General features: G+C 44.4%; 1 protein-coding gene across 1 annotated transcript in view; it reads left to right on the top strand.

The window, feature by feature from the left end:
- Positions 1 to 16,063, top strand: part of SF3B3 (splicing factor 3b subunit 3) — a 33,226-nt gene extending 17,163 nt beyond the window's left edge. Inside the window, exons 12-26 of the mRNA XM_027857869.1 lie at positions 2,670 to 2,821; positions 3,271 to 3,426; positions 4,265 to 4,420; positions 4,845 to 4,988; positions 5,747 to 5,869; positions 6,250 to 6,404; positions 8,712 to 8,886; positions 9,444 to 9,649; positions 9,743 to 9,899; positions 11,108 to 11,233; positions 11,824 to 12,036; positions 12,458 to 12,556; positions 13,762 to 13,905; positions 14,609 to 14,713; positions 15,441 to 16,063. Coding sequence (XP_027713670.1) covers positions 2,670 to 2,821; positions 3,271 to 3,426; positions 4,265 to 4,420; positions 4,845 to 4,988; positions 5,747 to 5,869; positions 6,250 to 6,404; positions 8,712 to 8,886; positions 9,444 to 9,649; positions 9,743 to 9,899; positions 11,108 to 11,233; positions 11,824 to 12,036; positions 12,458 to 12,556; positions 13,762 to 13,905; positions 14,609 to 14,713; positions 15,441 to 15,581 — 2,252 coding nt within the window. The 3' untranslated portion in view covers positions 15,582 to 16,063. The remainder of the gene's footprint in view (positions 1 to 2,669; positions 2,822 to 3,270; positions 3,427 to 4,264; positions 4,421 to 4,844; positions 4,989 to 5,746; positions 5,870 to 6,249; positions 6,405 to 8,711; positions 8,887 to 9,443; positions 9,650 to 9,742; positions 9,900 to 11,107; positions 11,234 to 11,823; positions 12,037 to 12,457; positions 12,557 to 13,761; positions 13,906 to 14,608; positions 14,714 to 15,440) is intronic.
- Positions 16,064 to 18,801: the final 2,738 nt, after the last annotated feature.

The raw sequence follows: 18,801 nt of genomic DNA, 5'->3' as shown, positions 1-18,801 counted from the left end.
AAAAATTTTAATTGTTGCTTTGGAGCAGCTGAGGGCAGGGGCTGCTCTAGCTTTTCTTGGCTATAGTTCAGGGTATGGGGGCTGTTCCTCATGGCATTCAGTTTAAGGAATATGGAAGAGGCCTTCTTTTATAGTGGAGAAAGCAGTGGTCTCGCTTTTGATACCAATTAAAAGTCCCCAGCTCACTGAATTTACTGGTGTGAGTGTAAAGGCTTGACAGCAGCAGCAGCAGCAGCACCATCAGCACCATCCGTGTAGCATGAGACCTCAGTCATGGAGCCAGGCTTCTGATCCTGTGCTTAGCCCTGTTGTGCCCTGAGTAGGCTTTGTCCCTTCAGCAACAAAGATGCGGTCCCTTTTACTTTCATGGAATGGACTTTTACTAAGCCCAGTCACATGATTAGAAATCCTACCCAATTAGAGCTCTTTAATTTCTTTCATTTACTTGTACACACTGTTCCTTTAGGATTAATTGCCATTAACTAGAAAAAAGAAAATGTCAATCTTGTTTTTAATTAAACCATTCCAAGCGTATACCAGAGCTTTTAAAAGTGTGCCAGGAAGCTCTGACCAAGGAAGAATTGTCAAGGTTTACATGTAGCCAGGTTCATCAAGCATGTGCTAAATAGACTTGGATTTTGAATGTGTCCTTTGCTTTTAAAAACAGAATGGACGAAAATCCCCTATCCTTATTTATAAGATATTTAATACTTGGAATAGTTAGGTCATGTGAAGCTCTCAAAGCGTCTGGCATCTGTCTCCACTTACATCAGAGGTACTGAAATGCAGTTATTTGTCCAAGGCCATTCACTCTTACTGTTGTGTTAGAAAGTAAGTCTGTAGGTTTCTGATCTAACCACAGACAATACTCTCTGGGAAAGAGACTTCAGAATTTTCCCTTCAATTGTAGCTGATGATACCAAGTCATCTAATGTAATATTCATAGATTTCTTGTATGAATATTGTTCCCTCTCCATATACTTAAATGTGTGCGTGAAACAAAAGATCTGTCATTTTTTTTCTATTAGCCTGTATGCCAAATGTAAAACTTGGGTTGTATGCATGGAATCTAGAACTGGAAAGGACCCTAACAACCATGTGGTCCAGTTTCCTCATTTTACAGGTGAGGGAGCCAAAGCCCAGAGAAGGTAGAGAAATTGTCTGACCTCCTGCAGGTAGTAAGTAGTAGAACCAAGAAACTACCCCTAGGCTCCAGTGCTCTAATCAGTGCACTCAGTTGTTTTGGGATTAGCTCAGGTGACGTGAACAGAGTACTACAGAGACCAGCGTTGGGGGTTTGGTACCTCCATGACCCAGGTAACCTGCTCATAGAGGAAAAATGTCCATTAGACACAATCAGCATTTCCTGTCTGGCCATCTCAGAAGTGCTTATTGTTGATTATAAAGTAGATTGGATGGTAATGTGGATGGCTCAGTGCACTCCCTCATCACTGATGGAAAAACTGTTGTAAGTACGTGCACTGTTGTTAGGAGGGTCATCTTCAAATAAGAAAGTCAGTCAAGGTGGTCTGAAAAAAGACAATTCAATTTCTGCTTTAGTTATTAACCAGCTACTCTGATTATACCATCCCCCTGCCTCAGTACTTTGTTATTTACCTGTTGAAAGGATAAGGTCCAAAATTTACTTGTGGAAAAAAAAATATCTCAACTATTATTTAAAAGACATTTTTGTGCAGAATTGCTCAGGCCTTCTGTGTTTTCAGTTACAAATAGCTGAATGTGTGGGAAATCAATGGCCTATAACATGCTGGATTGTATGAAGGAGTCTTTTGGAGTGAGTGTGTGTACCTAAAGGTCTCTGACCTCCTGAAGAATTTCATTAGTGTTTGTTTATTCAACTGCATTTCTCTAAAGGAAAATTGTGTCCTGGTAGGCTTGGTCTGGGGCAATAGGTCATTTTTGGTTTTTGTTTTGTTTTTTTAATAGTGAAAAATCCTAATTTTATTTCCCGGAGAGGTCAAGGACTAACAGTACAAACTCTTTCTGTGACCCCAATCAACTAGTGTTGTCGTGTCATTCCTACTGGAAGAGACTGGTAGTCTTTCCATTACTGATTTACTTGTTTTCTCCTGCCCTTTGAGATTGTGTTCTCATGAAATACTCTACTAAGCTTCTGTGGAGAAAAGTAATATGGAATCCTTCCTGGATCTAACCGTTTCTCCTATGGAGTGAGCTCTTACTTGGTAGCCAATAGAAAGATGTGATCCCTGTTCATTGTATGGAAAGTGGGTTGCTTTACAGTTCCCTTAAGCCGATGTTACTCTTTTTTCTCCCTGTAGCCCTCTGTCAATAGTAAGCAGCTGTATCTGGGGAGGTGTGTTAGTTTTCAGTGGCATTGGAGGCAAATATCAATAAATCTCCTGTGCTTGAGATGCCTCTCTGTTCAGATTGAGAAAATCCGGTCAATTTGGAAGCAGTGTTCCCCAGATTCTTGCATAATCTCCATCATTTTGATGATCTGCTCCTGGTTCATCTTGTGCTATTTAATATTTTAATTGCGTGCTGATGACCACAGATACTAAGAGCTGTGCTCTTGACAGGTTGCTGGAAGAGGAGCTCTTTACGTTGTGTATGTATTCATTTGGGGTTACAGATGTTGTCTGCACCAAACTAACTGACTGACCTCTTCCTTCTCCTTTCTTCTTTAGATGAATTTGATGCTTATATCATCGTGTCTTTCGTGAATGCCACCCTGGTACTTTCTATTGGAGAGACTGTAGAAGAAGTGACAGATTCTGGCTTCCTGGGTACCACTCCAACTTTGTCCTGTTCCTTGTTAGGAGATGATGCTTTGGTGCAGGTGAGGAAATTCAGAAACTCGAAGACAAATCCGTTTATTCTGTCCCCTTGTCACTCCAATTTGGGGCACAGACTTAGAACACTTGATAGAGAATAGACGAGGCTAAGAGAGTATACTGTATTGAATTTTCAACTCTTGAGATATTAATCACTCAGATTTTAGACCAGGAATTTTTCTCTAGGCCTCAAATAAATTGTCTTATCTGTTAAACTATCCTCATCTCAGGAGGACTTTGTAAGAATGTTATAGATAATTAGATTTGAATATCTCAACTTGGGAATGCAAAATATAAACTGTGATTTAACATTGCCTTCCTTTGGGGCTTATGAGCTCTATTTTTGTAACCTCAGAAGTTACTGGCCTGAGTTGGCAGTCCTGGGATTGGGGATTGTTTTGGGCAGTGGCCAGAGTAACTTTAAAATGTGTTTCCCTTTTGCTGTTGCCTCCAGGTATATCCAGATGGCATCCGGCACATCCGAGCAGATAAGAGAGTAAATGAGTGGAAGACACCAGGAAAGAAAACTATTGTGAAGTGTGCAGTAAACCAGCGGCAGGTGGTGATTGCCCTGACAGGAGGAGAGCTAGTCTACTTCGAGATGGATCCCGTAGGTTACTTGACCACCACCATCCACCTTCTCAGATAGGACTTAGTGTAGGACACCTGATGTCAGGGTTGTTGGCCATGGTCCAGGCTGCTTAGGCAGATGGCTACAAGAGAAGAGAACTCAGGAGGGTGAGTGGCTGGAACCCCACTCGCCCTGGACCCCTTCTGATTGTAAAGTTTCTACACAAACCTTTCTGGGAATCCAAACTAAAGTGTGCAGCTTCCATCAGCTTTAGAGAAGTCAGCGCCTTGAACAGCTTCATACCATGCTTTTCTTGAGTTTGACTTTTGCCCTCTTCTACTCAAATATGTGTGCCTTTTGAAAGGATGCAACATTTAATTTCTGTAGTGTTGGCGCACTTCTCACAATCATCCTTCCCAAATGAAAGGAAGTTGGTAATTCTTATTTCCTTTGAGGGCTGCAGAGTGTGGGTATGGCTACTTCACAAAATAGACTGTTTTGTTTGTCTATAAATCTTTTGTTAATTTTCTTTAAAAATCAAGCCTTAAAATCGTTGGCAGTTTGCCCAGAGGTTGAGTTTTTTTGTTTTTGGGGTGGTTTTGTTGTTGTTTTGTTTTTCTTTGTATTTTTGTCACAGGATCCCAAACTTGTAGGTCTTCTGAGGCCCAGAACATTTTCATAGAATGATCAGTGTCCATTTTTGGTTGGTAAAATTTATGGAAAAATGAATGTCTCTCAAAGGGCTTGAACCTAATGTCAGTGGGTATCAATGGTACCAAACCTCTATGCTGGTTAAATCTTGGGTGTGGTTGTGGCTAGAATGGTTCCTCCGTCCACGTGTGCAAGTAGTGATATTTCCCTGTCCTTATGTCTGCAGTCAGGACAGCTGAATGAGTACACTGAGCGGAAGGAGATGTCTGCAGATGTGGTGTGCATGAGTTTGGCCAACGTGCCTCCTGGGGAGCAGCGCTCTCGTTTCCTGGCTGTGGGGCTGGTGGACAACACTGTTCGAATCATCTCTTTGGACCCTTCGGTGAGTGACTTCCATGTCTCCGGAATAGATTGGAGCTTTGACTGAAGAGGTCGCCCCAAATACAAATTTCCATTAGGGGTATAGACCTAGCTAGGGTCCAGTGTGGAGTGGATCATGATGTTGATATGGGGTAGAGTGAAAAAGAGTTTATGGCTTCTTTGTTAGCCTAGCTGCATCCTGATATTTTTACAGGTAGCATGGAACCTGTATCTTTGTAGGGAACTGGGAAGTTTACACATCCTTAGCACCCCTCATATGGTTAGCTTAGTCGTTAAGCAAAAAGAAGCCATGGCTTTCTCAGCCCTGGTTTTTCCTTGCAAGGCTCCCTGAGCAGGTCAGAGAGCCTCAAGCTTTCTGTAGACATGGTCTGAAGTAAGTCATTCCTTGACATCCGGACTCATCCTATCCTTTCCGTCTCCTCTAGGACTGCCTCCAGCCACTGAGCATGCAGGCCCTCCCAGCCCAGCCAGAGTCGCTGTGTATTGTCGAGATGGGTGGGGCTGAGAAGCAAGATGAGCTGGGGGAAAGGGGCTCCATTGGCTTCCTCTACCTAAACATTGGGCTGCAGGTAAGGGTCTCCAGGGCTCAGAATGCATGTCCTCAAGCACTTCGGTAGTTGCCCGTGTTCCCTTTGTTTAACTGTGTCTCCTATAACTGTGTCAACCCATCACTGGGGGTTGGTAACCCAGCTGAAGAGGGTGGAGAAACTTAGGTCCATAGCTTGGGAGGGCTCCTTTGTGGATTCCTGATCTCCAGTCTGCAGAGAGTAGCTCCAGGATGCAGGCTTACATTCGTGAAGTTTGGCATTCCGTTAAAAAAAAGTCTGTTTTAAAAACATCTACTGGAAATGTTTTTGGGTCACTGGTCAGGTCCGAGGGACCATTCCAGAGTTCCCACGCCAGCATTTGGGGCCAGGCCCCCTGGTTGTGGTTGGGCTTGTAGAACAAGTTGCTTTAGAGCTGGGTTGTTAAACTAGCAGTTCCCAGAGTGTGTAACAAGGCCTCCCTGCCCAAGGAGAAAGGATAGTGCCCAAAATTAAATTGCCCAAAATGTTTTGAAAATTCATCTGTTGGGTCCGTCCTGCCTTATCCAGGGCCCTAGTCAGCTGGGCGAGGATGCCTATGTGCAGGAAGAACAGCCTGTGTTTTCACCCCCAGCCAGGCTATTTTCTCCCTTAGAGAAATAACTAAGCAAATAAGCTCCAGGGTGGGGCCAGAGTCTGCAGAGAAACTTCTTCAAAATGAGTTTTCTTGTGTCACCACAAATCATCTGAGGTTCTTTTTGCTGTAACCACAAACTGCTCCTTTCCTCCACTCTTCTGCTCAGAATGGTGTGCTGTTAAGGACTGTCCTAGACCCTGTCACTGGTGATCTGTCTGACACCCGTACGAGATACTTGGGCTCTCGCCCCGTGAAACTTTTCCGAGTCCGGATGCAGGGCCAGGAAGCGGTAAGTGAATCAGGAACCAAGCCTGCTAGTATAAAAGGGCACCATGAGAAGTAGAAGGTGAGATAACACGTCATTGAACACCTGCACCCTCCAGGAATGCCCCACATCCCATCCCACCTCATAACCAAAGAGCTGGTATTGGGGAGGCATTTCTTGTCTTTAGCAGGCTCCTTCAGGAATATGAGGAAGACAGGGCATATAGGCCTAGGTGCCTTCCATAGGGCTCTCCCTTTCACTTTTGGACATTCTTAACACTTTTATAAAATTGTGTAGTAAATTCTACCGTCTTCTGCTTGAGTTGCTTGAATACAGCAAAGTTATAGCAACTTACCCTGGCATCAAGTGTGACTGGTGCTCAGAGTGGACACTTCCTCATTCAGGTTTTGGCTATGTCGAGTCGCTCGTGGCTGAGCTATTCTTACCAGTCCCGCTTTCATCTGACCCCTCTGTCCTATGAGACCCTGGAGTTTGCATCTGGGTTTGCATCTGAGCAGTGTCCTGAGGGCATTGTGGCCATCTCCACCAACACTTTAAGGTGAGTTTTGCAACCTAACAGGAGTACTCAGGAGGTAATTTACCACAATGTTGGTACATTCAGAGTGTCAGAAGAAGATAATATTTAGGGGTATTTGTTTCCCAGTGTCCACTGATGTAGTTGAAACCCTTACAGGTTTGGCTCTTCAGAAATTCTAGTGTAATGGAGCCAAGTTTCATTGTTTGGAGTTTCGATTTTTATTTAGCATCCTGGAGCCAAATTTTAGTTTTTATCAAGGCAATCTGTTCCTTCTGGGATCTAATAATGGCTCCCCATTGGCTGCTGAATAAAGGCCAAACTCATTAGCTTGGCATTAAAGCCATTCTACAATCTAGCCCTTACCCATCTTTTCAAGCACATCTATCATTGTACCCCTATGTAAACACTAACCACCAAAGGTAAAGTGACCTAATCACTGTCCCTTGGCCATGCCATGCTTTCTTGCCTTCCATATCTTTGCTCATGCCATCCCCTCTACTAGAAATTTCCCTGCCTCGCTTATTGGAATTCTACCTATCTCTAAAGGCCCAGCTCACACTTCCTTCCTGGAGCCATTCCAGATTTCTCTAAACAGAGTCTCTCCATCTGAACTCCTGTAACCAATCGAATGGCCCTTCATGTATGTCCCCCCTTGTTATGTATGTATGTGTCTTTTCCCCATTGGGTCCTAAGTTCTCTGAGGAGGAGAACAATTTCTTACATGTTTTTGTATCCCCAAAGCACTTGATACAGATTTTTACATGTAGTTAGCACTTAGTTTTGTTGAATGAAAAGACTCACACAGAGTTTATGCAAGTTGGGACAGTTGTCTCTTACTTGGGACACGAGGACACTTGTCATTGGAAACTGACAGAAACAGAATTAAAAGAGAGAATGAGCCCTGGGATTGTTCTTGGAAGGCCTTGGTCTTCCTCATGTGATTGCTTTTCTATTAAGCCAAAGCTACTGTGCTTTCTAAATAACTACAGACTGACAGAGTTAGATCACTCCATCCCTCCTGTGCTCATTCCTCAATGGGTACAGAGGAGTTATGCAAGAGGCTGTAAGAACTGGCAGTAGGGTGGCTTTTGGAGTTGGTTGGCAGTGCTGTTTCTTTTGTCATGTTGTTATGTGTGTGGTGGTCAAGGAATTAACCTTATTAGGTCATTGGGAGAGGAAGGGGTAGCACAAGTTTGGAAATTGAATGGATTGTGATTCACTGAAATTGTAACTAGAAGAAGGAATGTGGGGATAGAGTTTTGATCTGTCTCTTTAAAGAGCCCTTAGACTAGAAAAAAGCTCATTGGCTTAATCTGGAGAGATTACTCCACAGTTAGTGGGAAAATTTTTTTGTGTATTTTATTTTTGCATGGTGATATGCACCCAGATGAGGCAAAATAGGTCATGTATATATCCCCCCCCACACACACACACACACAGAGAAATAACTCTAAGAAGCCAGATTTCTTAGTCCTGTTTGAGCATCATAAATATCTGTTTGCAGTTTAGCATAGAGCAGAGGTTTGGATATTTGGAATAGCAAGATTGCAGGACTGTTTGAGGTGATAGATGAGTCATCAAGCCTGGAGTGAGGCTCATTAAGGCTGACAGGAAATGTGAGGATGACTTGAGTAGGGAATCAGCCCAGTTTAAGTGTCCTTGTGCACCAGAGTAAGGAGAACTTGCCCAAGTCTAGTGCACTTGTGTCTTTAGGAAATATAGAGTGGAGTGCTAATAGAGAATTAGGTCTGTGCTTCCCTTGGGCTCATTCCCGAGTTCCAGAATGAATGCTTACTGTTAAAAGTGTGTCCCTTTGTTCTGTTACTTGTTAAAAAGATGGTCAGGCTCACCCACCCCCATGTTTCTGTCCTCCAAGTTGCCAGGTCCCCTGTGTCGATGATGGCTGATGTCCCAAAGCTGGAGTAGTTTGACTTTAGTGAAGGACTCCCTAATTATACTAGGAGTTGCGGTCAGCACAAATGTTAAAGTGTTCTCAGATCACCTTACCAGTTAAGGCCAGTTTCAGAATGGGTTCTTTGAGTTTCAGTGTTTGTAGTGGTGAGGAAAATATTCCAACTTAAGAGACAATTATCATGGCCTTTGGGCAAGAACGAGACTCCCATGGAGCAGAGGGATCGAAGAGGCAGCTGCCCAGCAGAGGGTGGTCCCACTCCAGTGATATGTGGGTCCTGTACGTGTGATCCCCTGGCTAGCCACATCTCCCCAATCCAGGATCCTTTATTGGTTTGTGTTACTTATTGCTAGTGCTCTGGTCATGTATTCCCTCTTGAGTGGGTCACCCATTCATAAGCTAGTCTTTCCCTCTAGGATTTTGGCTTTGGAGAAGCTCGGTGCTGTCTTCAACCAGGTAGCATTTCCCCTGCAGTACACTCCAAGGAAGTTTGTCATCCACCCTGAGAGCAACAACCTTATCATCATTGAGACCGATCACAACGCTTATACTGAGGCCACAAAAGCGCAGAGGAAGCAGCAGATGGCAGAGGTAATGATCCCTCCCTGCCCTTGGAGAAGCCCTGGAGTGGAGCACCAACAGCTAGATATGACTAGAATCAAGATGTTTGACCTACTTGCTGATGGAGGTGCATCCTTGGGCCAGCTGCCTTCATAAATAGCACCAAAGGGGTCTTAGACCAGATCCAGGCCAGTCCCTTAAGGACAGGCCTACAGAGCTTAAGTGACTTGTTCATGATCACCCAAGAATAAAGAGTAGAGCAGAAGTTTCAAACCTAGGTCTGAGGCCTCAGCACAACACGGTTTCCCCTATGTCGGATCCTGGCCTAATCAAGACAATCAGCTTTCATTTTCCTTTTCTTCGTGGGCAGCAAGAATCCAAACAAAACTACAGTCAAGTAGAAGCCCACTGTGCCCTGGAATAGGGGAGGCAAAAACCTCTCATTTAGGGAGATTGTTCTGCCTAAACAAATTCCCTTTCCACTCCCCAACACATTTTTATTTCTTTCTTGACTTTAATCTTTTTTCCCCCCTCAGTGGACCTCAATTCACCTCTTTGTGGCTCTTGCCTTCCATTCTGTACTATAGGAAATGGTAGAAGCAGCAGGGGAGGATGAGAGAGAGTTGGCAGCCGAGATGGCTGCTGCCTTCCTGAATGAAAATCTCCCAGAATCCATCTTTGGAGCCCCTAAAGCGGGCAATGGGCAGTGGGCTTCTGTGGTCCGGGTAATGAATCCCATACAAGGAAACACACTGGATCTTGTCCAGCTGGAACAGAATGAGGCTGCTTTTAGGTAAGGAGCCTGAGGAACTGCAGAGTTGCATAGAAGGGGGCTAGAGATTCCTGGGTTGAGACTTACCCCTGAGGCCTTCTTTTCTATCCACAGTGTGGCAGTGTGCCGATTCTCAAATACTGGTGATGATTGGTATGTGCTGGTGGGGGTAGCCAAAGACCTCATTCTGAATCCCCGCTCTGTGGCTGGAGGCTTTGTCTATACCTATAAACTGGTGAACAGTGGAGAGAAACTGGAGTTTTTGCATAAGGTAAGAAAGAGCCCATCTAGTGACACTTTTACTTTGTACTGACCTTCATTGTTGTTAGTCTAGGACTATTTCAGTGACTGACCAAAGCCCCCTACTGAGAGGACAGTGGCATTTTTAAGAATGTTGGGGTTTTCCTCCTGCACTTCATTACTTCCAGGCAGTTCCACCCGAAGCTGCTGGGTATTCACTGCCCACGCCAAGGAGAGACAGATTGAATTGGCCCCTTGTTTACTGGTCTGGCTCGTTTGAGGAGCAATGCATGACCCAAGACCAGCCTTTCCAAAGAAATGGTATTGTCAGACTTGCCTAGACTCAATGAATGTGGTGCCTTTAGCTCTGTTCTTGGGTGAAATTGCTTATTTTGTGTTTTCTCCTATATGTGATATTAACCCCTTTTGTAATAGGATTCAGTGAATTTTTTTTTTTCCAGATGAAAAAGCCAAGCCTAGACAGAATAGTAAAAGTGCACAGTTCCCTCTAGGTTGTCTGGCATCCAGCTGGTTATTTTCATGAGTACCCTCCCCCCCAAGCTCATACTGTGCTTAGCTCAGCCCTTGCTGTTGTTTGGAGGCAGCAGCTGAAGCCAGCTAAGTTGACATTTCCTCTCTAGAAGAGGCTTTTGGAATTGAGGTTAGAATTCCCAGATTGTGTTCCTAGTTAGGTCGTTGATTTCCTTGATGACTCATACAAAGTATGAAACTTCAGTACCTTTGTTTCCCATTTGCAAAATAGAAGTTGACTCTGATTCTTTTCTGTGTGACTTCAGGCAGAATAAGACTGCTAAGCAAATTCCCCTTTTGGGGAAAAAAATATTTTAGACAAAAGCATGGAAGTATAGCAATCTATTTCTCAAATGAGCAAAAATTATAGTTGGCAATGTATCTTATTGCCATATGCGTGGAATGTGTGGGAGGGCATTAATCTCTGGGCCTCAGAGCCAGAGCTCATGGCTGGAATTGGACATCTGATATTGATAGGCATTAATTAAGTGCACACTACTGCCAAGCATTGTGCTAGGTACTGATACAGATAGAAAGAATGAAACCTTCTCTACTCATAGATAGAGAGATAGTAAGATAGAAAATAAATATAAGGGAGTTGAATGTATGGCATTTTGGGAAGGAGGTCACTGGCAGTTGGGGGAATGAGAGGTTTCCTGCAGAAGGTGGCGCTTGAAATGTATTTCCTCCCTCCTTTCTCTTCTTCAGACTCCAGTGGAAGAGGTCCCTGCAGCCATTGCCCCATTCCAGGGCAGGGTATTGATTGGTGTGGGAAAGCTGTTGCGGGTCTATGACCTCGGGAAAAAGAAGTTGCTCCGAAAATGTGAGAATAAGGTAACGTGGGGGTCAGGGAAGAGGTAAGAAAACTGAAGTAGTGGGTAAGGAATGTTAGGGAGAGGCAGGTTTGGGGTGGTGGGTGTAAGCAGTAGTCTGTGGTTCTCTTGAAGGGCTGATCCAGAACCCAGTTTCTGGGATATTAGGGAAAGGTCATTCTTGAAAAAGTTAAGAAGGTGGATTGGCGTACCAGGAGGAAATAATAGGAATCTATTGCCCAGGATTTTGGTAGTAGGGTTTAAGATGTCGATGTGGTATTAGCTGTCCATCAACAGGCAAACATCTCTCCGGTGCCTTTGATGTCATGTGCCAGGCACTGATTGGGTAGAGAAGAGGTGCTAGAGAGACCAGAAAGACTCCTTACTTGAGGCATTATAATTGGTACCATTCCTAGGGCTGCAGAAAGAGCTGAGCTGTAGTCACTATTTGCTTAGAACTTTTGACCTGAGACGTTATTAGGTATCATTGTTGGTGCTGTCACTGGCTTCCAGCATTTGGGCTGTGTGTTTGCTCTGGTCAGGGAAAGGTGGAATCCAGTGGGCTCTGCCTGAGCTCTTAGGATTCACTTGTACCGCTGTCTCCTCTCACAGCACATTGCAAACTACATCTCCGGGATCCAGACAATTGGACACCGGGTCATCGTATCTGACGTCCAGGAGAGCTTCATCTGGGTCAGGTACAAGCGCAACGAAAACCAGCTCATCATCTTTGCTGATGACACCTATCCCCGTTGGGTCACAACGGCCAGCCTCTTGGACTACGATACCGTGGCTGGGGCTGACAAGTTTGGCAACATTTGTGTTGTGAGTGTCCTTGCTGAAGGGCTTTAGCAAGGTGGGAAAGAATTGTCAAGCTGGTGGGAGACGAGACAATGGAACATAAATCTGTTGCTTGTGGTTGGATTTCCACTCCCATCGTACACCAATGTCATTTATACTCACAGATTTATTACTGACTGGTCTGTTAGCTACAGACTAGGGGTGGTGTTTTTTTGGTTTTTTGGTTTTTAGCATTTTTGCTTTGTTTACAGCCTAATTTTTTTTTACGCCTAATTTTTTTCATAGGGGCATGTGCTTAAATTCTGTGACTTTAGAGCTGTACTATCACCTACTAGCTGCCCAGGTCCCAGCTTAGAGTAGCTCCCCAGCAGGTATGCTACCCAGGATAATGCCATGGCTCACAGGGCAGAGGAGAGACCCTTTTTTGTGTCTTATTTCCTGGTAGGTGAGGCTCCCACCTAATACCAATGATGAAGTAGATGAAGACCCAACAGGAAACAAGGCCCTGTGGGACCGGGGACTTCTCAATGGTGCCTCACAAAAGGTAATGTTTCTGGACCTCTGGGGGATCAGTCTGGCTGGCAGGTCCAGGGCCTAGTCTGCTCTCCTTTCCTCTGGTAGAAAAACCTTTGGAGCTGCCTGCACTGCTCCCAACTCCATTAGAGCCATGGACTTTACATAGAGTCTTAACTTTACAGACACACTCATGCCTAAGAGCACAGACCTTGATGTTGGAGCCCTGGGCTTCCTTCCTCTGTGCTTCTTTTTTACTGTCAGTAGAGTGAAAATGATTTTAGTATAGGGGTTGATGAATTAATTTCTCTAAGTCATACTAAGTTCCCGGGGTAAGGGGGGAAATCTAAATATGGGGAGGGGAGGGATGTAGTTTTCTTAAAGGATCCTTCAGAATGCCTCATGTTGACCTTTATTTCCTTCTCTCTTGCATAATACCGCACTGGCCTTTTTTTTTCTTTTTTTCTTTCTTTTTTGGTCCAAAACTGTGGTTTCATTGGTGTAGGGAATTCCCAGGAATGATTCTTCTGTGATTCAGCTAGACAGCTGTCTTGCAGCTTAGAGTTTTGGCAAATTGTGTGGGGCTCTGAGAGGTTAAGCAGTTGCTTTAGGCCACACAGTCAGTGTGTTTCTGAGGTAGAGTTCGAATCCAGGTCTGAGTCAGCCTTGAGTCTGGCTGTGTACCCTTTCCCTCCCTGGATCCTCTTATGTGCTTACCTAAAATTCTGCCACTTTTGTTTCTGGCTATTTTCCCTGCCTACTTTTTTTTCTTCTTTAAAGTGTATATACCTAGTTGCAGTCAGTGTCTGTACAGTTCTGTTTCTGTGGCCAGTCTGACCAAAAGTATATTAAGAAGCCTGTTTCCCCACAGCCTAGGATGGTTTAAGGCTTTCTTGAATTGCATTTTTCTGATGATTAGGGGAATTTGAGCATCTTTTCATGTGGTTATTGGTAACCTTTATTTTTTTTGTAAATTATTTTTCTTGCAGTTTGACCGTTGCAGAGTGTGTATTGTTAATCTTGAAGATCTGCATCAATTTCTTATAGATTTGGAATGTCAGGGTTTTAGCTTACATGATTTACTTCAAATATTATTTTCCCCATTCTTTAAATTCACTGAGAAGAGCCCATCACTTGAAGAGTAAAGCCAGCCTCACCCTCTTGGGATTTGAGACTTTCTGGGTAAGCCAGAGCAGACTCCTGAGAAGACACGAATTGGTGTGATTCTCTTTGCAGGCAGAAGTAATCATGAATTACCATGTAGGGGAGACAGTACTTTCCTTACAGAAGACCACACTGATCCCAGGAGGCTCAGAATCCCTTGTCTACACTACCTTGTCAGGCGGGATTGGGATCCTTGTGCCTTTCACATCCCATGAGGTGAGTACATTCTTTCTTGATCGAGTAATTTCTTGAATCTGCAGTGAGCCACTGCCTAGAAAAGCAAATCGAGAAAATTCTTTCCCACTTAGCAGTTATCAGGCCCCATGCCTCATTTCAGGAAGACAAAGGGAACAGCCATAGCCTGTTCACTGGAGTGTTAGAGTAAGGTGGGTGAGACACTCTGGCAGGGAGGGTCCTGGAAGTTCTTCTAAACTGGGTATTTGAAGGGTTAAGGGTGTGCTCTGGTGTGAGTGCAGGTTTCTGTTCAGTTTGAAACCCATCAAGTCTTCCCCTAAAGTAGGAAAAAGTCACCACACCTGAACCCTAGTGCCCCCCCCTGCCCCCACATTGAGAGAGAGCATTAGTCAACTGAGTTTGTGCTGCTCTGTCTGTAGGAACAGCGTGAGGCCAAGAGGCCTCCGCAGTAACAGTATGCCTGCCACTTGATGGCCATAGCCTTTTTATGTAGTCTAGCTCACTGGATATAACTGTCCCTGCCCTGAGGCCCTGAGGTAATACAAAGAAAGCCTTGGAAAATCCAGTAGAAACATGTTGCTCTTTGAAGCCAGAGCACATGTATTCTGTGGTCTAAGAGATGAGGACAGAGAAATCAGGGACTCGTTTAGGTGTTTTCTCAGCATCTCCAACCTAGGAAGCCACATCATGGAATTAGTTTTTCTAGTTTTTGTTTCTTTCTCAGGATCATGACTTCTTCCAACATGTGGAGATGCATCTGCGGTCTGAGCATCCTCCTCTCTGTGGAAGGGACCACCTCAGCTTCCGTTCCTACTACTTCCCTGTGAAGGTGGGTCTGCACTGAAATGGAACGCCCTCTTTACCATCCTTTCTTCTAATTCTACTTGACCTGGGCCCTCCCTACTGAATGTTCCTTCCATTAAGAATCAAAATAATTTTGAATGATTGAATTGGCAAAGGCAGGTATGAACACAGATGTGGTTAGAGATAGCCCTGCTCTGGGCATGGTAGTCTGCATCTATATGTGTTTACAACTTCTGCTCCCTCAGGGGAATTGATTAATACAGTCCTGTCTTCAGGAGAGCCATAACCAGCAACTGTCTCATCTTTTTTTTTTTTGGCCAAAGTTCAAGAGTCTTAAGCTTCTTTTTCACCTCTTCTCTGCCCCTTGCCCAGGAACAGTTCTTTCAGACCCCGTATCCATTTTTAGGAAGCACTTACACCTAGGCATTTCACGGGCCAACTTAAGGCCCCAGCCCTAGTCATGTGATCTTACAGTTACACCTCCAGAGCTGGGAGCAACCCCAAAAGACCATCTAATTTGATCTCTTCGTTTTACAAGGGAGGAAGCTGAGGGAGACCTAGGAAGGTTAAATGTCAAAGAGCACACAAATAGTAAGCATCAAAAGTGGAATTTGAACCCAGGTCCTCTATCTTGTGTTAAAGGTTTCATGAGAGAGAAGGCTTTTCTTAATTTTTCACTGTGTCTTCATTTGCTCGTAGTAATTGTTCAAATTCAGCATTAGGGTGCTGATCTTCTCTTCCTTTTTTCTTAGAATGTGATTGATGGTGACCTTTGTGAACAGTTCAACTCAATGGAGCCCAACAAACAGAAGAATGTATCAGAAGAGTTGGATAGGACACCACCTGAGGTCTCAAAGAAGTTGGAAGACATCCGTACCCGCTATGCCTTCTGAGCCCAACAGTGGACTTGCCCCCAGGCATGTCAAAGACTGTGTTCTGAAGAGAGTTCTGAGGACATGCCGGTTGTTGTTTACCCCCTCTTCCCTCCTTTTTTTCTTCGTGATCACTTTGCTTTGATCCCATGGGACAGGAGGAAGGGGCAGTTATTAAGATCTTGAAACATTTAAACTGAGAGATGATTCCATGCACTCTTTGCAGTGATGCGTGGCCCTGGCCCAGCCTGGGATGTCCCCTCAGTCCCAGATGTATTCCCTGCTTGAATTGCCTTTCCCTCCCAACCAAGCCCTTCTTTTTTGTACACACCCTTCATTTTTAACTGGTTTTCTTGTAAATACAGTTTTGTACAATGTTGACTTTAGAAGGGGGTGAATGGGGACTACTGGGGAGAGCTGAAAGTGGGACTGGTTATATAGTGCAGACACCATGAATTGTACCACTCTGGATCAGAAGAAATACAAGCTCATTCTTTTTACAAGTGCTCTCTTACTGTCTTCCTTGTGGCTTAAGGCTGGAATCCACAAGGGAGATTTATTTCACCCATCAGCAAGATCTAGGTGGCAAGATTTGGAAATAATTGTTTTTTTTCTTTTTTGGTACCTAATTGGACTTCAGCAGTCTTTCCAATTTTGTTCCCTTCTAGATTTTTCCCTACTTTCCTGCTATTCATATCTGACATAGGCCACAAACTACTTCGTAGCCCTCAAATTCAAAATACAAATCGAGTGGAGGTTATGACATGTAATTATCATTGTAAGGCAGATCAGGCAGGCAACACTTGACTTCTTCTAATTGATTTAATTGAGTTCAAGTTATCTAGTAAGTTAGGTGGATTTCTTGTCTTCTTTCCCAGCCTGATTTCCTTCTTTATTATTTGGTGAAACAGAACCTGTTCCCTTGGCCCCATAGATATTTTACATTAATTCCATCAGTGAGTCGCCTTTTGAGAAAATGCCGTCCCCCCACAATGACTGGCTCAAGATGGCTTCAGATCCCAGTGCTCACAAGGAAGCCAGTGACATTGGCTGTCAGGGTGATGGCCAGTTCTGGAAGTCACGTAACGTCTTTCACCTTCCCGGCCAAGTCACATAACTGACTTTGAAACAAAAAACAAAAGGGGCCCCTGTTAAAAGGAACATAAGCCTTTTCAAAACAAGAACCAGTTAGCAGCAGCCATGCCATTTCCTTTGAATTCTATATGGTTTCCAGGTGTGATGGGAAATGGCCTCTAAGAAATAGATGTAGAAGAAGGCATCTGGGGACTGAGAATTTGCTGATGGCCTTTTGGAGTCACCTCCATTCTTTCATGGCAGTAAGGAGTGGCACTAGAGTGCCAGCCTAAACACCCCACCCCACCCCCATTATCCAGTGTACCCTCAGCACTTCTCAGCCCACCACTTGGGACTTCAAGGAGAGAGTTCACTTTTTCTGATTCAGTAAAATGGTAATGGTACCCACACTGGCATTGCCCCCCCCCCCCCAAGGCATACAACATTATGTGGCTGCTGCCCTGACCTCTGCTGACAGACTGTCTTGATTACGGATTAGTTAAGTGAGTCTGCCACAGCTTTACATCTCAAAAGAGCCAGTGTTGTTATTGCCTTGTGTTTTAACCTATCTTCAGCCTTCCATCCTCTTTAGTCTGTGATTTCTCCTGATGACCAACAGTATTTATACATAGGAAGGAAAGCAGAGACAAATTTTCTTCCTCTTGCCTCCTTGTTACCCACCTCTGTTTGAGCTTGGATACTTGAGCACTTCTGTCTCTCTAGCCTCTTTCCTAACTGAAGATTTGACCTCAAGTCCTCATTTCATTTTTCCCACTGTCAGGGGTCATTCCCCCTTGTTTGTTTATTAGTTATGTAGGGAGGGAGAGAACACATTGCTTCTGCCATGACCTAAGAAGCCCCATCATTCCCTTCCTCTCCTTGGGGAGAACATTTCCTCGCTTGAGAATTTGGTTTGTATGAATTATTTTAAGTTGATGACTTCAGCCTAAAGCATAAACAGTTCTCCATCAGCCTGCACTGCTGCCATCACTAGAAACAGGGATAGCTATCTGGGAAAATTGAAATAAGGGATGAAGGCTAAAGGGATCCTGCTTCAGCAATGCTATTCCTTCACCCGAGGCCAGTTCAGATTTGTAGAAGGTAGCATCTTTGCTACAGATGCAAGGCCAACTACACGTCCATTCGTTCTTTCATAAGACTAGATTGTAGACCTGTTTCCAACCTGTGCTGACAGCTGTTGGGAATTTTTGTATATGAATATTCCAGCCAGCTCAGTGGATTTGGTTGAGCGAGGGAACAGCTGTCCAACAGCTAAAGCAGGAGCTGTGATTCAGCCCCAAATCTTTCCATTACTCATGCATCCTGTCCTCTTAAAGGAAGCTCTGGATAGTGCTAAGCATCTTGCCCTGTTCCATGTGGGACTGACTCAGCAAAAGCAAGCAACTTAATGGTCTCCCAGTGATAACAGGGAACTGAAGCTTCCTTATCCTGGTATCTGAAAATATTCTTACCCGTTTGCCCTGTTGCATTTCTCCAGTACACAGTCATCTAAGTGCACCAAGCAAAGATCAAAATTAGTCTCTTGCGGCTTTTCCTCAGAGCTGGGGTTCTGCAGATATTTCTTTTTTAAGTTCTTCTAAAAGAAACATTCCTTCATAAGTTGAGATTCAAGTTGGAACTGTGGCTGCCCCATTGTTTATCCTAAATTTGGGTTGATCTCGGAGAAGCTGCCACCAGAGGTGCAGAGCTCAGGTTCTTGACCCCAGAAGGCAGAGCCAGGGACAGTGGGCAGGGTGAAACAGTCACTTGAGGAGGACATTCTTGGTCCTTCACTGCTGGAACTAGATGATCTCAGGGGTCCATTCCAACTCACGCTCTGGCCCTTCTATATCTGGGATTTTGGGATTCATGTGACATCATTAAAGGATGGAGCCTTTGAGGATCTCTTATGTGACAGAGCTGAGCTATATCCAAACCTGAACAACTTGAGGGCTTGCCTGGTGTTAAGATCTTCAATAAGGATGAGAAGAAAGATTAGGACCTGTCAAAAGGGACATAACGTGACCTGGCTCCGGATTTGCAGGTGGTTGGTGGTGCTGGCCAGTAAGAGGTCTGAGGCTACCTCATTCCCCAAGCAAGGTCCTAAGCATGGCCAAAGCTAAACCCATCTGTGCCCTCCATCTGCCCGCTCTTGCCAGGCAGACTT

The sequence above is a fragment of the Vombatus ursinus genome, unplaced genomic scaffold, assembly GCF_900497805.2.
Source record: "Vombatus ursinus unplaced genomic scaffold, bare-nosed wombat genome assembly UNPS02012515.1, whole genome shotgun sequence".
Taxonomy (NCBI): domain Eukaryota; kingdom Metazoa; phylum Chordata; class Mammalia; order Diprotodontia; family Vombatidae; genus Vombatus; species Vombatus ursinus.
This window is presented reverse-complemented; position numbering and strand designations above follow the sequence as displayed.